The 16,845-nt window shown below is 40.9% G+C and overlaps 1 protein-coding gene across 1 annotated transcript in view; it reads right to left on the bottom strand.

The window, feature by feature from the left end:
* Positions 1-16,845, bottom strand: part of LOC108872807 (kalirin-like) — a 125,317-nt gene that overhangs the window by 3,335 nt on the left and 105,137 nt on the right. Inside the window, 25 exon segments of the mRNA XM_018660671.2 lie at positions 234-395; positions 497-628; positions 777-898; positions 1,068-1,230; positions 1,601-1,628; positions 1,751-1,813; positions 3,611-3,773; positions 7,231-7,514; positions 9,051-9,146; positions 9,148-9,269; positions 9,528-9,612; positions 9,614-9,700; positions 9,866-10,051; positions 10,283-10,360; positions 10,535-10,585; positions 11,109-11,201; positions 11,483-11,569; positions 11,651-11,720; positions 11,853-11,956; positions 12,253-12,319; positions 12,553-12,671; positions 13,573-13,668; positions 14,064-14,210; positions 14,966-15,051; positions 15,680-15,886. Coding sequence (XP_018516187.1) covers positions 234-395; positions 497-628; positions 777-898; positions 1,068-1,230; positions 1,601-1,628; positions 1,751-1,813; positions 3,611-3,773; positions 7,231-7,514; positions 9,051-9,146; positions 9,148-9,269; positions 9,528-9,612; positions 9,614-9,700; positions 9,866-10,051; positions 10,283-10,360; positions 10,535-10,585; positions 11,109-11,201; positions 11,483-11,569; positions 11,651-11,720; positions 11,853-11,956; positions 12,253-12,319; positions 12,553-12,671; positions 13,573-13,668; positions 14,064-14,210; positions 14,966-15,051; positions 15,680-15,886 — 2,898 coding nt within the window.

Below are 16,845 nucleotides of genomic sequence, written 5' to 3'. Positions count from 1 at the left end.
GTTAGATGTGTTTGTTGGGTTTTTTTTCCCACTTTTGCTAAACCCAGACGTTTCTAAGCTAAGTTCATTATGTCTTTAATGCATGGACATGAGATTAATAACTATACCTTCTACCTAATATCCAGTCATCTCACGTTTAGAAAAAAAAGAAAGAAAACGTGTTTCCCAAAATGTAAACTATTCCTTTAAAGATGTTTCCTGTGCCCACATTATGAATGTGTGTGCAGACTTACTGCTGCTGGGCAGCGTGACCATATTGGAGGGCTCGGATGGTGGGCCGACCCCCCAGCGATTGGAGGCTCGCACTCTGAACTGATAGTGACCACCGGGGATCAGAGCGTCAATCTGAATACACTCCTCCCTGCTGCTGGCCACCTGCTGCCATAGCAACGAGTCTGCAGATGAAATAATGGAGGGAGATAGAGAGGTTGTTTAGTCTGGCTGTGTTACTTATTTTCTAAAAAAAAAAAAAAAAAACTGGCCCACACACACATACCTTCCTGTCTGTACTCCAAAGTGTAGCTGCTGACAGCACAGTGAGCAGATGAAGCCGGAGGTGGCCAGTGCACCATCACTGCTGTGCTGCTTGCTTCCTGAGCTACTGGCCTCCCTGGGGCTGCTGGGATACCTGCAAAAAGGTACAACAGTCAAAAAACCACTGAGACTAATTTTACAACTGAATCCTCACAGTACCATTATGCCCTAATAACTGTCTAATGTTGACCAGGGTTTCTGTTTTACAATGATGAAATGTTCCTTTAGTCCAGGTGCATTACCTTGCACTTTAATGGAGGCAGAGGAGGAGGCAGAGCCGTGGTCGTTAACAGCAACACAGGTGTAGATCCCCGTATCCTGAGGCATTAGATTGCAGATCTTCAACAGGATGTCACCTGTATCCCTGGAGAGGAGAAAGAAGAGGAAGGGATAGAATAAAAGTGAAAGAGATGGAAGAGAAAAAAAGAGGGAGAGTAGGAATGACAAAGGAATTACAGTGACACACTTTCACACCACAGTCTGTATAAAGCCAAGCAAAGCACAAACACATACACACATGCACTTGGTGTTACCTGATGTCTATGGTGAAGCGGCTGTTGCTGGTCACTGGGTTCTGGTCGGGGCCCTTCAGGGTGATGGAGGGTTTGGGTCGTCCACAGACTTTACAGCAGAGGACTACAGTCTCCCCGAATGCACACACCACATCCGACAGAGGTACAAGAAACTCTGGAGCCACTGCACACAAGAAGCATGCAAACTAGTGTCCATCCAGCTGGAACTCAGATTTCTAATTTTAGTTATAGTTTTTAGTTATTACTCATTGAATAATACTGCAGTGTTCGGGCCCTAAGTGTTCAGGACTAGATAATACCTTACAGTGCTAGGTCTCAGCTTTGAGTAGGTTTGCATCAATATTGAATCAAAGTTGAGAGGCCCATTGCTGTTTGTGAACCAGACCATTGTAAACAGTGGTGATCCTGGTGTTATTATATCACTAGTCTGGCAATTTTCAGCAAGCAAATGTGTTCTGTCAGTTTTAGGGTATGTGACATATTGTAATTACAAAAAATATATGTTATGCATAGCAAAGAAACAGGCTGTTTACCTTCCTGGATGAAGTTTGGGTTGAGAAGCTGGAAAACAGATGAGGTCAAAGTTAAAGTTTACGTGAGGTGTAGTTTTCAACACATAGTGCTAAATCTCCCCAGTGTAGTTCCAAGTTGTTTTCAATAGGAAATAATGTGCACACGTGTACCTCCATGCCTGTCTTTGGGTCGAGGTCATCATCACAGTCTGACTCATCTGAAGTGTGAACATCCTGGTGGAGAAGCAAGGAGGAGGATAAGAAGGAAGGGACAAAGAGATTGAGAGGGTGTAGGATGGGATAGGGTGAGATGAGAGGGAGAGAAAGGGGGAAAGAAAGGAAGGAAAGAGAGAAAAATGTGAAATATGGAAGTGAGAGAATACAAGCATTGATGGAAAAGAAAAAAAGGAGAGATACAGGAATGAGAAAAGAAGTAAAAATGAGAAGAGGATTAAGAGAATATTAAGAATATGAATGTTATTAACAAAAGGTATCTGAAGGGTCCCTTTCCCTGTTTATGTGGCTGATACTCACCTGTGAGCTGTTGTAGTTTTGGTCTTTTCATGACACTAAATTTAAAACAACACCAGCCTTATTCTTCAGGACACTCTTGCTGTTTTTGCTTTACATTGCTGCCTCCTCATCATCTCTACTTTTCACTCCGCTCTCAGGCCAGCACCTCCCATGCTTCATGAAGCAGCAACAAACCACTGCTGAGTGTTGAAGCCGATGCATTAGTGCTTTAAGCTGCAAGTCCAGTCATGGCTACAATATGAGAAACTTAAACTGAATCCAGTTACTTAATAATGGTCAACTTCCCCTTCTGAACATGTCCATGACCTCTACTTCTCCTACAGCTCATATTGCTCTCAACAGCAGGGAGAATCCATGTGCTTACTTTATTTAAAAAAATTAACTGACTCCGACTATCAAGAGTGAAAGACGAAACCTCCACTGACTTGAGTGTGTTTAGATGCACTTTGCTGTGTTTATGGTAAAAAGTCAAATGTTTCTCTTCAAATGAGTTTTAGAATTAAATAATTTGTTTTCATTGCATGCAGAAAGCAAAACCTTTGCCGAGTCACAGAAACATCATCTTAAGCTTTTCATTTTTTCCCCCATTTCCCATCTCTTTACTCACTTACTGGATGATGTAGCATATATAAACACTTTGTTGTGTTTCACATGTTAGTTTGCTATTGAAAACACCAGTAAACAAAAATGAAATGAAAAAACAAATCCAAACAGTCAATTAATCACTGGATGCTACTTCTACCCATGCACAGGAAGGGAAAAATAACAACAAAACACAAAAAACAGTTTATTTTTTCAATCTGTGCAGTTAAGGTTTGGGGTAAAAAAAAAAAAAAAAAAAAAAAAAAATACAGATAAAAAGAAAAAAATCACTTGCAGTGTTCTCAACCATTTAATATTTACATGTGTTGGAATTTTTGTTTTTATTATCAAACTGCCACAACTAATCACCTTACCTCTGCCCTCTATAACCTTATGGCCCACAGCAGCATTTTAATAGTGAAATTTTCCTTGAGTTAAGCTTTGCTGTCATTGAACTTTGTGCAGTTGTTTCCAGGCAGGTAGTCTTCAAGTTTCCAGCACCATCCATTCGGGGAGGAAGTGTGAATAAATTTTGTTTCACTTTCGGACTAAATCTTTGGTTCTGGTGTGGCTGCCTGGAGATTCTGCCCATAACCTCCAGGGATCCATAAGTGCAAGATGTACCACACCAAGTAAACAAACAATACAAATAAATAGATTAAAATGTTCATCAGAAACATTACTTTTAGTTATGTGAATTTATGTCTGCATTCATGCAGGTTGAGAACCACTGCTGGAGTCAAACTGAAACACAGAATCTACTGTGTGCGTTTGCAGGTTTGCACAAACACATGCGCGCACGCACACACACACAAGTTAAGAAGAAAAACATATAAAAAACAAGTGGGGCAGGTGAGGGGTTTCGGCACACAAATATGACATCACCAGCGTGCGCCGTTGGCCTGCTTTACTCACTTTGCCCTTTGCTCCCGTGGCAGGGGAGGCAAGCGGGGGAGGGGGCATGGTTTCTTTGGGCTTACGGAGGAGGCCATTCTCGTGACCCCTGACCCCCAGCGCGGTGACGTCCTTGGCTTCAGCGCGCTTCCTGGCACGCAGCGTGTTCCACGACAGAGACTTCCTGTACGGTACAGGAACGAGAGACATCAACCAGCCAATCAGAGAGAAGCTCAGTTGTGTCCAACTTAGTCTGGCTGCAGAGGCAACATGGCTGTCAAGTCAAAACTTTCTCAGGAGCCGCTGTTAACTTACTATTGCCATCTAGTGACAGGGAAGTTTGTTAGTGAATTACTCTGACGACTACTCTGTCCCAGTTCCCTTTTCCTGTCTTGTTACATAAAGTTGAATTTATACACATTTTCACACATTCATAGAAGGTATGCCTAACATTAACAATGGTTTTGTTGCATTTAGATGTGCCCATAAGTCACCCCACTGAGCCAGCAATCACAATATCAAGCCCCAATAAGTCACAGCTGTATTTGACGTAGAAGATAGAATTGTAGATTAGCGTAGTATGTCATCAGTGATGTAAAAGTTTCATTTACATGGTCACGTATAAACACCCATTACTTCAAATGTTTTCTCCCCTATTGTTAGACCAACTAACAGGTGTTTTTTTCACAATGACAACTAATTATCTCATGAGAAATTAAGAGAAATTTTCTCATAATATGCATAATACACTTTGTCACACACAAAACACAAGATTTCATAATCCGGAGAAAATGTCTTATAATAATGAGATACATTGTGGTTACAATTAATGACAGCTTTAAAGCAGAAAAGAATTCGAGAAACCATCGTTCCAACCAACCTTCTAGTCAGTCATATGTCCTACAGCTTATTGAATCACAAACTTAAACAACAAAAAAGTCTATGTGTTGTTGTAGCAGAAGGTCCCTGACAGGGTCATTGTTGCCTAAAGCTGCAGCCAGATTCTGCTGTCCCATAACTGGCTAAACAGGAGTGGAAGGACAGAGCGACAGAACGACACCGGTGTGTCTTTATTGAGAGAGAGAGAGAGAGAGAGACAGTGTAAGACAGATATAGTGTAACAAGTATCTTCTTCCAACACAATCAGAGGAGACACTGTTAAACATTTTCAACATTGTTACACAGATGCCAATTTAACATCTGCATTTGTCAAACTGAATCCTTTAGCTCTCTCAATGTTTATTTTATTGTCTAAACGCATTCATAATTGAGTGGTGCAACTGCCACATGTACAGTTTAAATTTCAAGTAATGAAACTTACTAATGAAAGTTCAATAGTTATAGAAGTTATAGAATTAGTCTTGTTGAGTCAGTAGATAAATAATTCCTGTCAATTATTAATCCTATTTCACATAAAAGCATTATCATAAATTCACATTTTCAAGAACACTTGGGCTCTTGGGTTTCGTCACACACTTTCACAAAGCAGTATCTAACAATGACTTTCCTTTGCCAAGCTAACTTTAAGGCAACGCAGTTGTAACTTTTCCATGTACACTGAGCTGAAACATGGCTGAACTGTATTATTCCTCATAATCCCAACTTCCAGAGCAGAAGGTGCTGCATCTGTAATGAACACACCAAACTCTGTGTATAATTCTTGATATTTTCAAAGTTTCTTTGCTGGATATCTGAGATTAATGCCGGTTTTTAATGAACTCTTTCTTTTTTTTTTGTCTTTTTTAACTCATTTTACAGTTTAGTGTTACTCTTGAACTCGCTGGGCCTGATTGCAGCAGTTCAAGTCACTGACTATCACTCAGTTAGTGGGAGGTCATACCTGGTCACCAAAGTCACATAGATCAGTTAGTTACCATAATTACAAGAACAGGCGTTTGGGACGGAAGTCAGTGGACCTAAATGATTCTGAAGCAGTTATTTTGAGGTAAAAAAGTTACAAAATGTTGCTTTAAACCAAAAAGCAGCAGTTTTGAATTATTCATTTTAATTAAATTCACCTTTAAATTTTTATCTTCTGTGGAGTGTCCAACCGTTGAAGTTAGTAAAAACTTAAACAAATGTCAAAACAAATTTTACTACATAAAAAGCTGAAATCAATCATACAGGGAAAAGGTGCAGACAATGTTTTTTACCTTTTGCTCTAATGTTGTGGTGAAGAAACCCTCAGTGTTGTTTGATTCCCTCTACTCTTAACTCTTTTATTAACACTAATTTATCACTTTCAGACTGACTTCCTGAGGAGGCTCATCTGTACAGATAAAAATATAACCCTACTCATAGTTTATTTCATGTTTGTGTCTCTTTTAGTCACTTTAATCTACCTCTCACCCTAAATAACACTACATCTGCTGGTATAACAATGCACACAGAAGTAGGCAGAACGCTCAGTTTCACGTTTGCTGTTGTAGTTTATTTACAAATATTAAAAACTACAAACTGTCAATCATCTTCAGCCTAACGCAGAACAAAACAACTTCACCTTCACGTCGCTTTGCTAACTCATGCTCAAGTCCAAAAGGTTTATTTTACATATTTAAAATACATTTAAAATCATTATCATTAGACTACCAACAGTACAATGTTGACCGTTGCCATTAAATGAAACATATTGCACAGCCTGACTTCATTCATATTTTTTCTCATCTTAAATAGTGCAAAAGGGATTTTTTTTTTAACAGGAATGTTCTAGAGCCTCAGTTGAAAAAAAAAAGAACTCTGTACAGTGAACTGCCAACATAATAAACAAAATCAACATGGAGGGAGGAAATAAATCCTTTGTCCGTAAAATAAAATAATAATTACAAGGCAGAAAAACAACAACAACAACAACAACAAGAGGAAAAAACACAAATTTCTGTATAGATTGCCACAGACAACAAAATAAATCTTCTCCACTGCGGAGAACGGGGCTGAGTCCACCTGAATGCCCCAGGTGAGTTATTTTTCTTTCCAAAAACAGTAAAAAGAAAAAAAAAAGAAAAAAAAAAAAAACAAAGAAAAAAGAAAAAAAAGGGTGTTAGGAACTGAAATAAGAGTCCGGTTTTAGCTCCACATAAGTGTCAACGGTTTTCTCTCTCTGGTTTCCAGAGTCAGCTACAAGTTACAAGATTTTCTATCCAGTCTATTTCTCAGTACTCTTTTACATGAAAATTTATCAGTGTGTGTGTGTTTTAGTTCATATGCAAGCCTGAAATCCATGTTTGTGTAGTTGCCACAGAGCCGTCAAGTGACAATGGCTCAGAAATAAAACTCAAGCAGCTTGATGAACAGTAAGACACCAGTTCTGTACCTTTTACCTCTGAGGAGCAACAGGTCAGGAGTTAAAATACCTCGCCCCACCCCAAAAAAGTCTCCTCTGAGATCCAAGAGTTTGTTGTAAAGGGAGGTGGAGGAGGAGGAGGGAAAGGATATAAGGGAACAAGGAGTTAGGAGGTGAAGGAAGAGGCAGTGAACAGTTAGTAACTGGGGATGGGTGCTGATTCAAAAAACAACAACAAAAAAAACAAAAAAGGGTAGACAGAGCTCTGTCACCTCAATTCTCTTCGAGTCCAGTCAGAAGTGCGTCTGTCTGCAGGGAAAGAAGTGCTGGGTGGGTGGAGAGGGTTGGGTAGGGGACTTACTTGATGTTGTTGGCATCGGCCACCGCTGCAGGGAAGGAGGAAGTAGAAGAAGAGTCTTTTATAGACTTTGTGGCTGGGCCCAAGATGTGTCCCGGCACCCAGCCCTCAGCGGCAGGCGACTGGCTGTTGGCTGGTCGGTAAACAAGGTACATGTTCTGCTGGTTGGTGGCCAGGATTTGGACGGTCTCTCCCTGACTGACGCAGATCTCGTTCTCCTTGAGTGCCGAGTAGTCCTGAGTGACCAACATGGTGGAGGAGACGCCATTACAGCCGCCGTCGCTGTCCTGAGGAGGAGAGGAAAGGGTGAGGAAAAGAGAACAGAGGAGAAAACAACAGGGGAAGACGCAAAGGAGAGGAGGAGGACACAGAAAAGAGGATGAGGACAATTGAGGACAAGGTTAAGGTGTGACTATGTGGGTTGGATGACAGTCCTGCTGGCTGTGATGCCGTTATAGCTGACTCCAACCTGAGGAGGAGCAGAAGGAGGTCAGGACCGAGGAGGAGGAGGGAGAACAACAGAAGAATGTTAGCAAGCTGTTCAGTTTCTTTTCAGGGCAACAGGACCAGACAGTTATTAATGCTATGCTCTGTTCACTGTGTAGCAATAGCAAAAACTCGAGACATCATCTGTCAGTGCAAGAGACAGTAATATGGTGACAGGCTTAAATAGCTAAATGATGCCACTGTACAATTAAATGACATCAGCATATTTCTTTGATTAACATGCCAAACCTTAAAGAATAAACACAACCAACAGTGAAGTCATTAGGCCCTGGAGTACTTCCTGTACACCACTGTGGCATGGTGAGATGTTTAACCAGCTGGAGGTCAACAAAAGCGAGATTTTCAGTGGGTGGCAATGTGACTGCTCCTAGCAACAGCTACCACAGTTAACAAAAAATGTCATCCATGACAGAAATGTCACAAAAAGAAAACAGATGACATGAACATGACTGTCACACTGAATAATGAAGTAGGTAGTTAGGTGTTTACCTTTACTACCACTAAAAAAGTGACTTTCATTTCCAAAGACAAGTCAGGTCAGACATTACAGTGGGAGGGAATGGAATTTGAAAATGTCACTTGAAATACTCTTCAGCAATGTGGCGTCTCAGAACACTGTTCTGGTTATTCCACAAACTTTAGTGTCAACGTGTTTCATCGGGAATCCAATTCCTACCACATCACTGATCCACAGCAAATATAAACCACACTATCTGCAGGATTAGTAACCACCAGGAGTAAGGAAGAGAATGTTTTAATACTGTACAGCCTTAAAGAATCAAGAAGAGAAATCCAGTCTTGTTCTTGTAAACATTGTGAACAGTGAGGGTCAAGGTGCTTTGAAAGTTTGGCAGGCTGTAAGTTACAAAGTGAGCAGAGCTGTCCAGTCTCCTGTGGACAGCAAAAAGATGTTCAGCCAAAGTAGGACAGAGACCGAGAGAGAGAAAGAGAACAGTTTGGTGTGTATATATAATATATATATATATGATATATACCAAACAGTATGCTGCTACACCTGCAGTAGCCCAGATTTTAACCTTGGCTTTTAGGGACAGGTAACAGACTCCCAGACAGAACTAAGAGAAAAGGTGTACTTCATGCCCTAGTTCACTGTCTGCTGCAGTCTACAGTCTGTGGTGAATAACTAAGTCAAGACAATACAAGAGGAGCTTTTTATGTCAGGCTTTTTATGTTCAACTGCATAATTATGACACATCATCCCAGACTGGGAAAAAAGTGCAAGTGTATGCAGTATAAGGTGACAAGCCCGGTTCCCCTCACTATCACATGTGTGCAGGCTTTTTGCAGGAACTCACCCTGGAGTCGAAACATGATGAACCACCATTGGAGGTAGACACTTTCATCTGGCTCCTCCCCCTCTCTGTCTCCTTGTCGCCGAGCCCGACTGCAGACGGACGGCCGGCTGTGAGAGGACATAGTGGGCCGGTTCCCAGAGGACGAGCGGTTTCTGGTCAGTGATGAGCTGCTTCCTCCTCCGCTCTTCTCCTTCTGGTACTCAATTGGAGACTGGAGAGCTACAGTTACACACAGTTGTTGTTGGTTTTAACTCTCTGGACATGAATGACAAGTCACCTACATTACCACTGACCTGTTTCCTCTTGATACAATTGATTTCAGTGTAATTGCTTACTGTTTGGCCAGATACTGTTTAGGTCTTTTCAGCACTCTATGAAAATATCATAGATCATATATCATCATTTTATACTCTGGTCTGACTGGGGACACTATCACTTGGGTGATGAGAGGTAAGGTCATATATTCTGTTTTCTCACCAGTCAGGAATTTGCTCTGAGCGTCCAGAACTTCCTGGATGTGTCGGACCCAGATCTGCTTGATGTCGACGTTGGCGGCCTGCAGGAGTGAAACGTTCCGACGAGCCGCGGCATGATAAGACAAACTTACAGGGATCGTTATCCACACTGTCCTCCAGACCCAGGTAGGATACCTGAGGAGGGGCAGGAGCAGGTTTAGTGTTATCATAATTTAGAGATTTATTAACTCTTTATGGAATTAAGCTGAGCAACTATCAACTATTCATCATGGATCAATTGGAATTATCAAAAATGTGCATTGCTAGTCCTGCAGAACAAAAACCAGATGCTCTGCTTACCTTGATGCTCTTCTTGAACTGGTATCCAGGTGTGGATGATCCTTTCCTGAGCAGTTCACTGAAGATGACAATCTGCTCAAAGAGGAAAACTCGTCGTTCTTTGGAACGCGACAGGACGCCGGCGTCCTGGTCTGTCACAAAAAAGGTTTCCTGCTGCAGCAGTTTGCCCTGACTGGTCAGTTTACCCTGTGGAGAAATTTGTATGGTCAACACCTCATTCAGGCCTGCCACGATATCTCTGGAGTTAAACCTAGGGTGCAGAATGATTACCACTCAAATTGTGTGCTCACTGGGGTGTACGGGTAATACAGCAAACCTCCAGCTCACATGTACATGCAAAGTGTCTTTACTCTGTTGATAAGTCACTGTGCTGTATGAAAACCTGTTATAAATCAGCAGAACAGTAAGTGAACGTACCTCGTATCCCTGCAGCCGACCCAGATTCATCATGTCATTACACAGTTTAGGGACCTGAGACATCAAATCTACTGCTTTCTGTAAGACAGAGACATGCACACAGATTTAAATCCTTTGTGATGTGTTCATTTCAGGTGTGTCCCTGTCCTACCCATGTCAATGTAAGAAAAAGGAAATTCAGGGCATGGCTGTAAAAGCAGGATAAATACTAGATGTGCGATTCTGTTTCAACACTTTAAATTGTGTCTTTACCTCAATTTGTTCGCAGTCAATTCCTGCCTTGGTGCTGTACTTCAGGAAGTCCTGAGGAGAAACAATAAGACACTGTAAATTCAGCTCACTACAGTTTCAATATGTATCATTTCACCTGCAAGTTCAAGACTTGTGTGTCAGACCAACTGATCAATAATGATGCACACTTCTTTGCTCAACACCCAATACCAGTTCAGTAAAAGAAAAGAAGAAGAAAATATCTATAGCATCATTTCTTGTGGAGCCTACCCAACATGGAAACTTAATGTCTCTATCAGTACATTTTAACTTATGTGTCCCATTCTAAGTCAGCTGGAAATGTTTGATCTGTTTCAGTGCTGGTAAGCCCAAGGGAGTAGATTAGTTTAGTAGTCAGGTTAAAGATTATTAAATGGATTTTCTTTATTGATCTATTTATTATGAAAGTTGCATCCATATAACTTAACCTGTTGCATTTAAGATCTAAGTTGGTTAAAACTGCATATACATGTTGACTTAACAACTTCTCACTGCATGATAAATGAGGGCCTGATAGTCTGTTTTGTAATTCAGTAAGGGAATCTGTGTGTGTTACCTTCAGTAGCAGCTGATACTTGGTGATCCTCTGGATTGGTTTGATGAGGAAGTCACTGATGGTCAACCTGGACTGGATGTCCTGCTGGATTCCCTGGAAGACAAATTTGGCTGGTTAAATATCACATAGGGAGACAATATCTTCCATTACTGCAACAACACAGCTACAGTGACCATAAATGAATATAATAAGGGAGCTGGTGGTCATCTTTGAAATCACCCGATGAATTCAGCATCTTATATTATAACGTCTGATAAGTCTAAAAAGACATTTGATTGGAATATAATTTTATTTTCATGCTTTTTTTGAATCAACATTAAAAACCAGAACACACCTACCAACAATGTAACATGACGGGTCAAAACATCACTTACATCAAAATATGTGTCATATTCTGCTACGATGAACTCTGACTTAGGCTTATTCTGACAATAAACCACGTACATGTGGAGTCTTCTCTCCTGTAACACACATATACATACCGGTTATTTTTCAGATCAAATATATTGTAATGGCACAATGTGATTATAATCATCACTCACGTGTTTGATGAAGAGCTCAGGAAGGTGTTCATGGTCTTCCAGACATTTCTCCAGCTCTCCTACGAAGAAACTGACAGAGCCAGAAGAGGGATGTTACTGGTTTACACAGATAAACAGTACAAAATGAAGGCTGCTGTCAGTCTCCACCTGACCCCTCTCTTTGAGCCCAGTTTCAGTGTTTGAACAACAGTGTTGAACTTACTCTCTGTGCCAGTCATAGATCTGGTGGATGTTCCCGAAGACGATTTTGTCTTTTCCTTTCATGTCCTCGGGGACGCCCTTCTCCTCGATTCTCTGCATGAAGCCCTGCAGGGTCATAAAAGGTCGGCATGTGAGGATGTTCTGCTCACTTCTCTTCAGTTAATGATGAGGAAAGAACATCAGAACACCTGAGGAGTATTTTACTTCTAGCTAAGATAACAGCATAGTCCTGAGACTGTGGGGTAAAGCACCCAGTGTTTTTGTTCAGAGGTTCTGTGCTCACCATAAACTCATCAATTACAGTAGATAGATGCTGAAATATAACAATGACCAGAGAGAAATACAACTTTAAGGGATCACATTGACACTGGGGTATATTCCCTCAGCAGTGAGTGTCTCACCTCCACCACGATGCCCAGGTCTTTGACGTAGTCCTTTTCTGTCTGAATCAGCTCGTTCAGAACAAACCTGAGCAGGACACACAGATCACTGTAACATCAGCTGAGGAAGTGTTACGTCATCCTCTTGTCCTACTGCAGCACTAACACTGGCTGTATGGAAGACACAGCACCTGCACAACTAATGGTAACGAAACCTGATGTTTCTGTCAATAAATGCTGTAGTAGAAGTACAAGGCCTTGAATTAGCAGAAGTTCTAGAAGTGATAAATAGCAGTAGTGATGAAACACTACGGCACTCACATTCGTCCTCTCATGGCTTTGGCTCTCTGCTCCAGCTCAGGGTTTCGTGGCTGGACAGGAGTGGTTTGTTCTGGCGGAGAGAGAGAGGAGAAACCGGGATATGCCCCTGGTTCCAGAGTCTGAAGAGAGGAGAGAGTCAGTGTTTAGTCCATTTCATTTATATAAAGCAGAATCAGATATTTATCTCAGAGAACTTTACAATGTGAACAACATTCTACACGTATTATCTTACACACAATAAACAAAAATCCACTGACATCAGAATAATGAGGTTATTTCATGACAGCAGAGGGCAGCAGCAGCTCGGTGTTTAGTCGCCTTAGGGAACAACTGGCAGTATGCCACAGTGTAATAAGTTGATGCCTGCTGGCCTATGTTTATCGTGGGGTCAGAAACTCCTTCCTATGGTTTGCCTAATTGCCTAATTTGCCTAATCCTGAGTAAAAACTCTAAATTGTATATTCAACTGATTCTTGAGCGTGATCTGTCCACCAAACTTTAAACAAATCTGCTGGCATGAAAATATTACAGTGTGCCTTTGAGCCTCACAGCAACATACAACGACAAACACGGGACACTGTGAGAGCGTGCAGGTTTTGTTCTGTTAGATGTCATGACATCATTTCATACAGTGGATCCCAAATTACAGCTACATAGATTGTATGCATAAATATGGACAAAAAACACATTTAAATACTCAGGCTAACTACACAAAACACAACACACAAACATAAATACAAATATAGTACAACACACAGATGCACTCTACATGCATGACTGCTGCCACTACTCATTCACTGCTGTATTAATTGGCTGAGTTGAGCAATAAACGATTCATACATAATGTGTAAGCTTCATGGAGATAGCGGGTGAACAAGTTGTGTTCACTTCAGGCTTTTATTTTGAAGACGCCTGGTTTGCACATTGTGTGTTTTTGGTTTGTGCCCATTATAAATGAAGTCTGCTTGTCATACTGAACATGCGCACATCCCAGACATGCACACAACAATGCACACTCACCATCTTGGTTTTAACCAGTTTTTCTATGGCGCTAACCAGCTCTGCAGCGCTGGGCACCTCAGAGGATGACTGCAGAGACGTTAGCAAGGATGAAGACTGAGGGGAAAGGGGGAGGAGGAAAAGGGGGATAGAAAGCAATAGCATGTTAGAAGGATTGGAAGGAGAGAAGGCAGAAAAGAAGAAAAAAGAAAGATGAGTTATAGCAAGAAAATAAATGGATAAATAGCAATGAAAGGGAGAAAAGCTCTTAGTTAGCAGCGGGAAGCAGCAGATTAGCGCTGGGCTACAGGTGGACATGCTTTATACCAGGATTGAAATAAACATCGACAGCCAACTCTAAAGCTCTGACACTGCTATAACTATTGCCAAGCTACAAGTTCAGCTTCAATTTTATCTAAGTGCAGGACAGAGATTCTGTTTAAATTTCTCAATAACCAACATTAAGAGAAACTGACAACAACGCTGTCCTCCTCTCCTCCCAACCCTCTCACCTTGTCATCCTGAGCTGAGGGGTCCTTGATGATCTCCATGGGGGGTGGCAGGGGAGTGTGGGCCTCTTCGTCCTGCTCCTCCTCACCGCCGCTCTGCATCCCAGAGGATGTCTTCGAGAGGAGGTTACCATCCTTACTGAGGACTCTCTGTCAGGGGAAGAGACAGGATTTATCACTTCGTTGATCACTCTGGTATAACATTAAATATCAGCCAAGTTAGTTTTCTGTTATTTTGGTCATCGTGATGAACCCAGACTTACTTGGCAGCCATCAGTCTTTGCTTCCAATTTAAAAAAAAAAAGGCAACTCCTCTGTGGAAACTTCTCTTAATTCTCACGTAGATCAGTTTCCAAATCGACGTGAAATGAGTAATGGAGTGTGAGAGTGAGTCATTCTTCATGCTTATATAGTTTTGGGGAAGTGGTGATGAATCACACATAGATAACTCCTCATGATCCTTGTCAGACTTGATGAGTTAGTTCATTGTATCAAATAGAACCTTCTGAACATTTGAGCTGAGATAATAATATGTTCTAACCATATTTGTTCGATTAACACAGGTTTAAATGGCTGAACTTCAAGCTCCATTTGTCATTTTTAAAATTTTGCCAAGAGGATGTGGAAATCAACAAATGTTTATATATTCCAGGGCTTTGGTATGACAGGTTTAATACTGTCAGTAATCAGTGAATTTCAAGAATTTCAGGATTTTGGTCACAGATTTGTGTATGTGTGCGGGATGTGTTTGTGTGTTCATCACAGTTGTGTGTCAGAGAGAAAGAAACCTTTTACACATGAAATGAGGAACCTCAGCTGTTTATTGTGTATAATCTAAATGTAGATAAGTGCTAATTTATAACTCCATGATATGTTCACCTGTAGCTAGAAATCTCAGTGTTTACCTCATCAATGATGTCGTCCTGCAGGGCGAGCTCAGGCTGTCCCAGATCAATACTCTTTCTGTTTTCTTCTCTTCCGGTTCCTGGTCCTGTCAATCAGTCAGACAAACAGTTAATTACTCAAGCAATCAAAAAAAAGCAAAAAAGGCATTATTGGATGTGTTGAACAGAACAAAATGTGCAAATTAGATATCCCCATATCTTTCCTTATGTTACAGAAATAACAGTAATATCAAACTGCTAAGCTTTAGCGCCAATTACATAAAATCCACATCCACGAAAGCCAGCCTCTCCTAAAAGTCCTGCAGAGGTATTTTTAGTGAACGTTGTGTTATTTACACATAGTGATGCAGCTGTGAGCAGGAACTCACATTTTAAAATGTTCAAAGAATGCTCTGACATTTGAAATTACATAGCTAGCCAATTAGCAACCTGTTCAATACAGGAAAAAATGGACATGATTCATCCTACAACGTCCCGAATGTTCACGTTTAAAAACATGAATGCAATGCTGTCGAGCTGGTATGCTTTGAAATGTGGCAGCTTGTGGCAGAACTCAGTCAGGGCTGCCTTTCAGCTCTGCAAGCTCTCATTATTACACTGTTGCCAAAATGAGATTTCTCCAGATTTATGTTGATGGAGCTCAACTTGTGGTCTCAGCGCAGCACTAACCGGTTTCTGATTGTTATTGAACCATTTATTTCCTGCCAGACTTACCAGGCTTCTTCTGTTTGTGATTGGGAGGTTTCTTGACAGAGCTGCCGTGGCTGAGGCGGCGGACCGGACTGGTCAGCCATTTTCTCAGAGTGTTTCCAGAGCGTTTGGGACCAGGAGAGCTGGACTGCAGTGAGCTGAGGGATGGCTGCGGCTGAAGGTTCGCCACTGACTCGGTCTTCCCATCAGAGCTGCTGACAGGGTAGTTTTCTGAAAGTGAGCAGATAAAGTTTACAATTTAGCTTCTTTGTTATTAGCCATAGTCTAAAAATCAAGTCTTACAGAGTCATTAGATGTCTTCTGGATTACACTTGATTAAATGGTAAAAATACAACAGAAAGGCTGTATTGGTAGTGTATTTTAAAGCCCCCTTGTTTTGCAATCTTTCCTTGCTCAGGGTCAAAATGGAGGACATAATGTTCTCCATGGTGTTTAGCAGATAAATAGAGGAACTTGTGAAATTTTCTAGTCGGGCTCCTTCACATTTTGTTACCCTGCTCCACTTGTTTTGTTGTCACTCAAACAGAAGTTGGTCTATGGGTACTGGGTGTTTGACATTTATAGTCATGTTAAATCAGATGACAGGAACAATAAGTTTACAAACTCCAGCATCATCTATCATTATTCACATTACTGCAATCTATCAGGTTTTCACCCTGTTAGCTCTTTAAATAGATCTGCAGCAAAGGCTTCTTCTTCTTTTTTAAAATCTGCTTGATCTTTGCGTGTGTGAGAGTCAGGCAGTCAAAGCTCACTATCAGTGGTCGTAACAACTGCTGATAATCATATCTCCAGTTCCAGTGATCACACATCACAACTGCATTTTGAGGGGAAACGCTTCTTTTAATAATAATATTAGTAATAATAATAATGTTAAAATTGAGTTTGAATTGTGAGAAATCATGGGCATCCTTAATTAAAATTAGATACCTTGTCACATTTCACAAAAACTAATCTGCAGGAATAAGACATGCAGATAGACCAGTTTTACTAATCATGACGTAATTAGAGATTAGTCTTCAGTCTAAATACACAGTATCTTAAAATCCTGTTTTGACTAGTCATAATTGAGATGCAGATATCTGTAAAGTTAGCTACAAGTGCTTTAAGTTATTAAGTTTAGGCACACAGCATCATGTTTTAATTCTTGATTTCCAGATGAGTCTATT

This window comes from Lates calcarifer, linkage group LG1 (genome assembly GCF_001640805.2).
Source record: "Lates calcarifer isolate ASB-BC8 linkage group LG1, TLL_Latcal_v3, whole genome shotgun sequence".
In the NCBI taxonomy this organism is placed as follows: Eukaryota; Metazoa; Chordata; class Actinopteri; family Centropomidae; genus Lates; species Lates calcarifer.
This window is presented reverse-complemented; position numbering and strand designations above follow the sequence as displayed.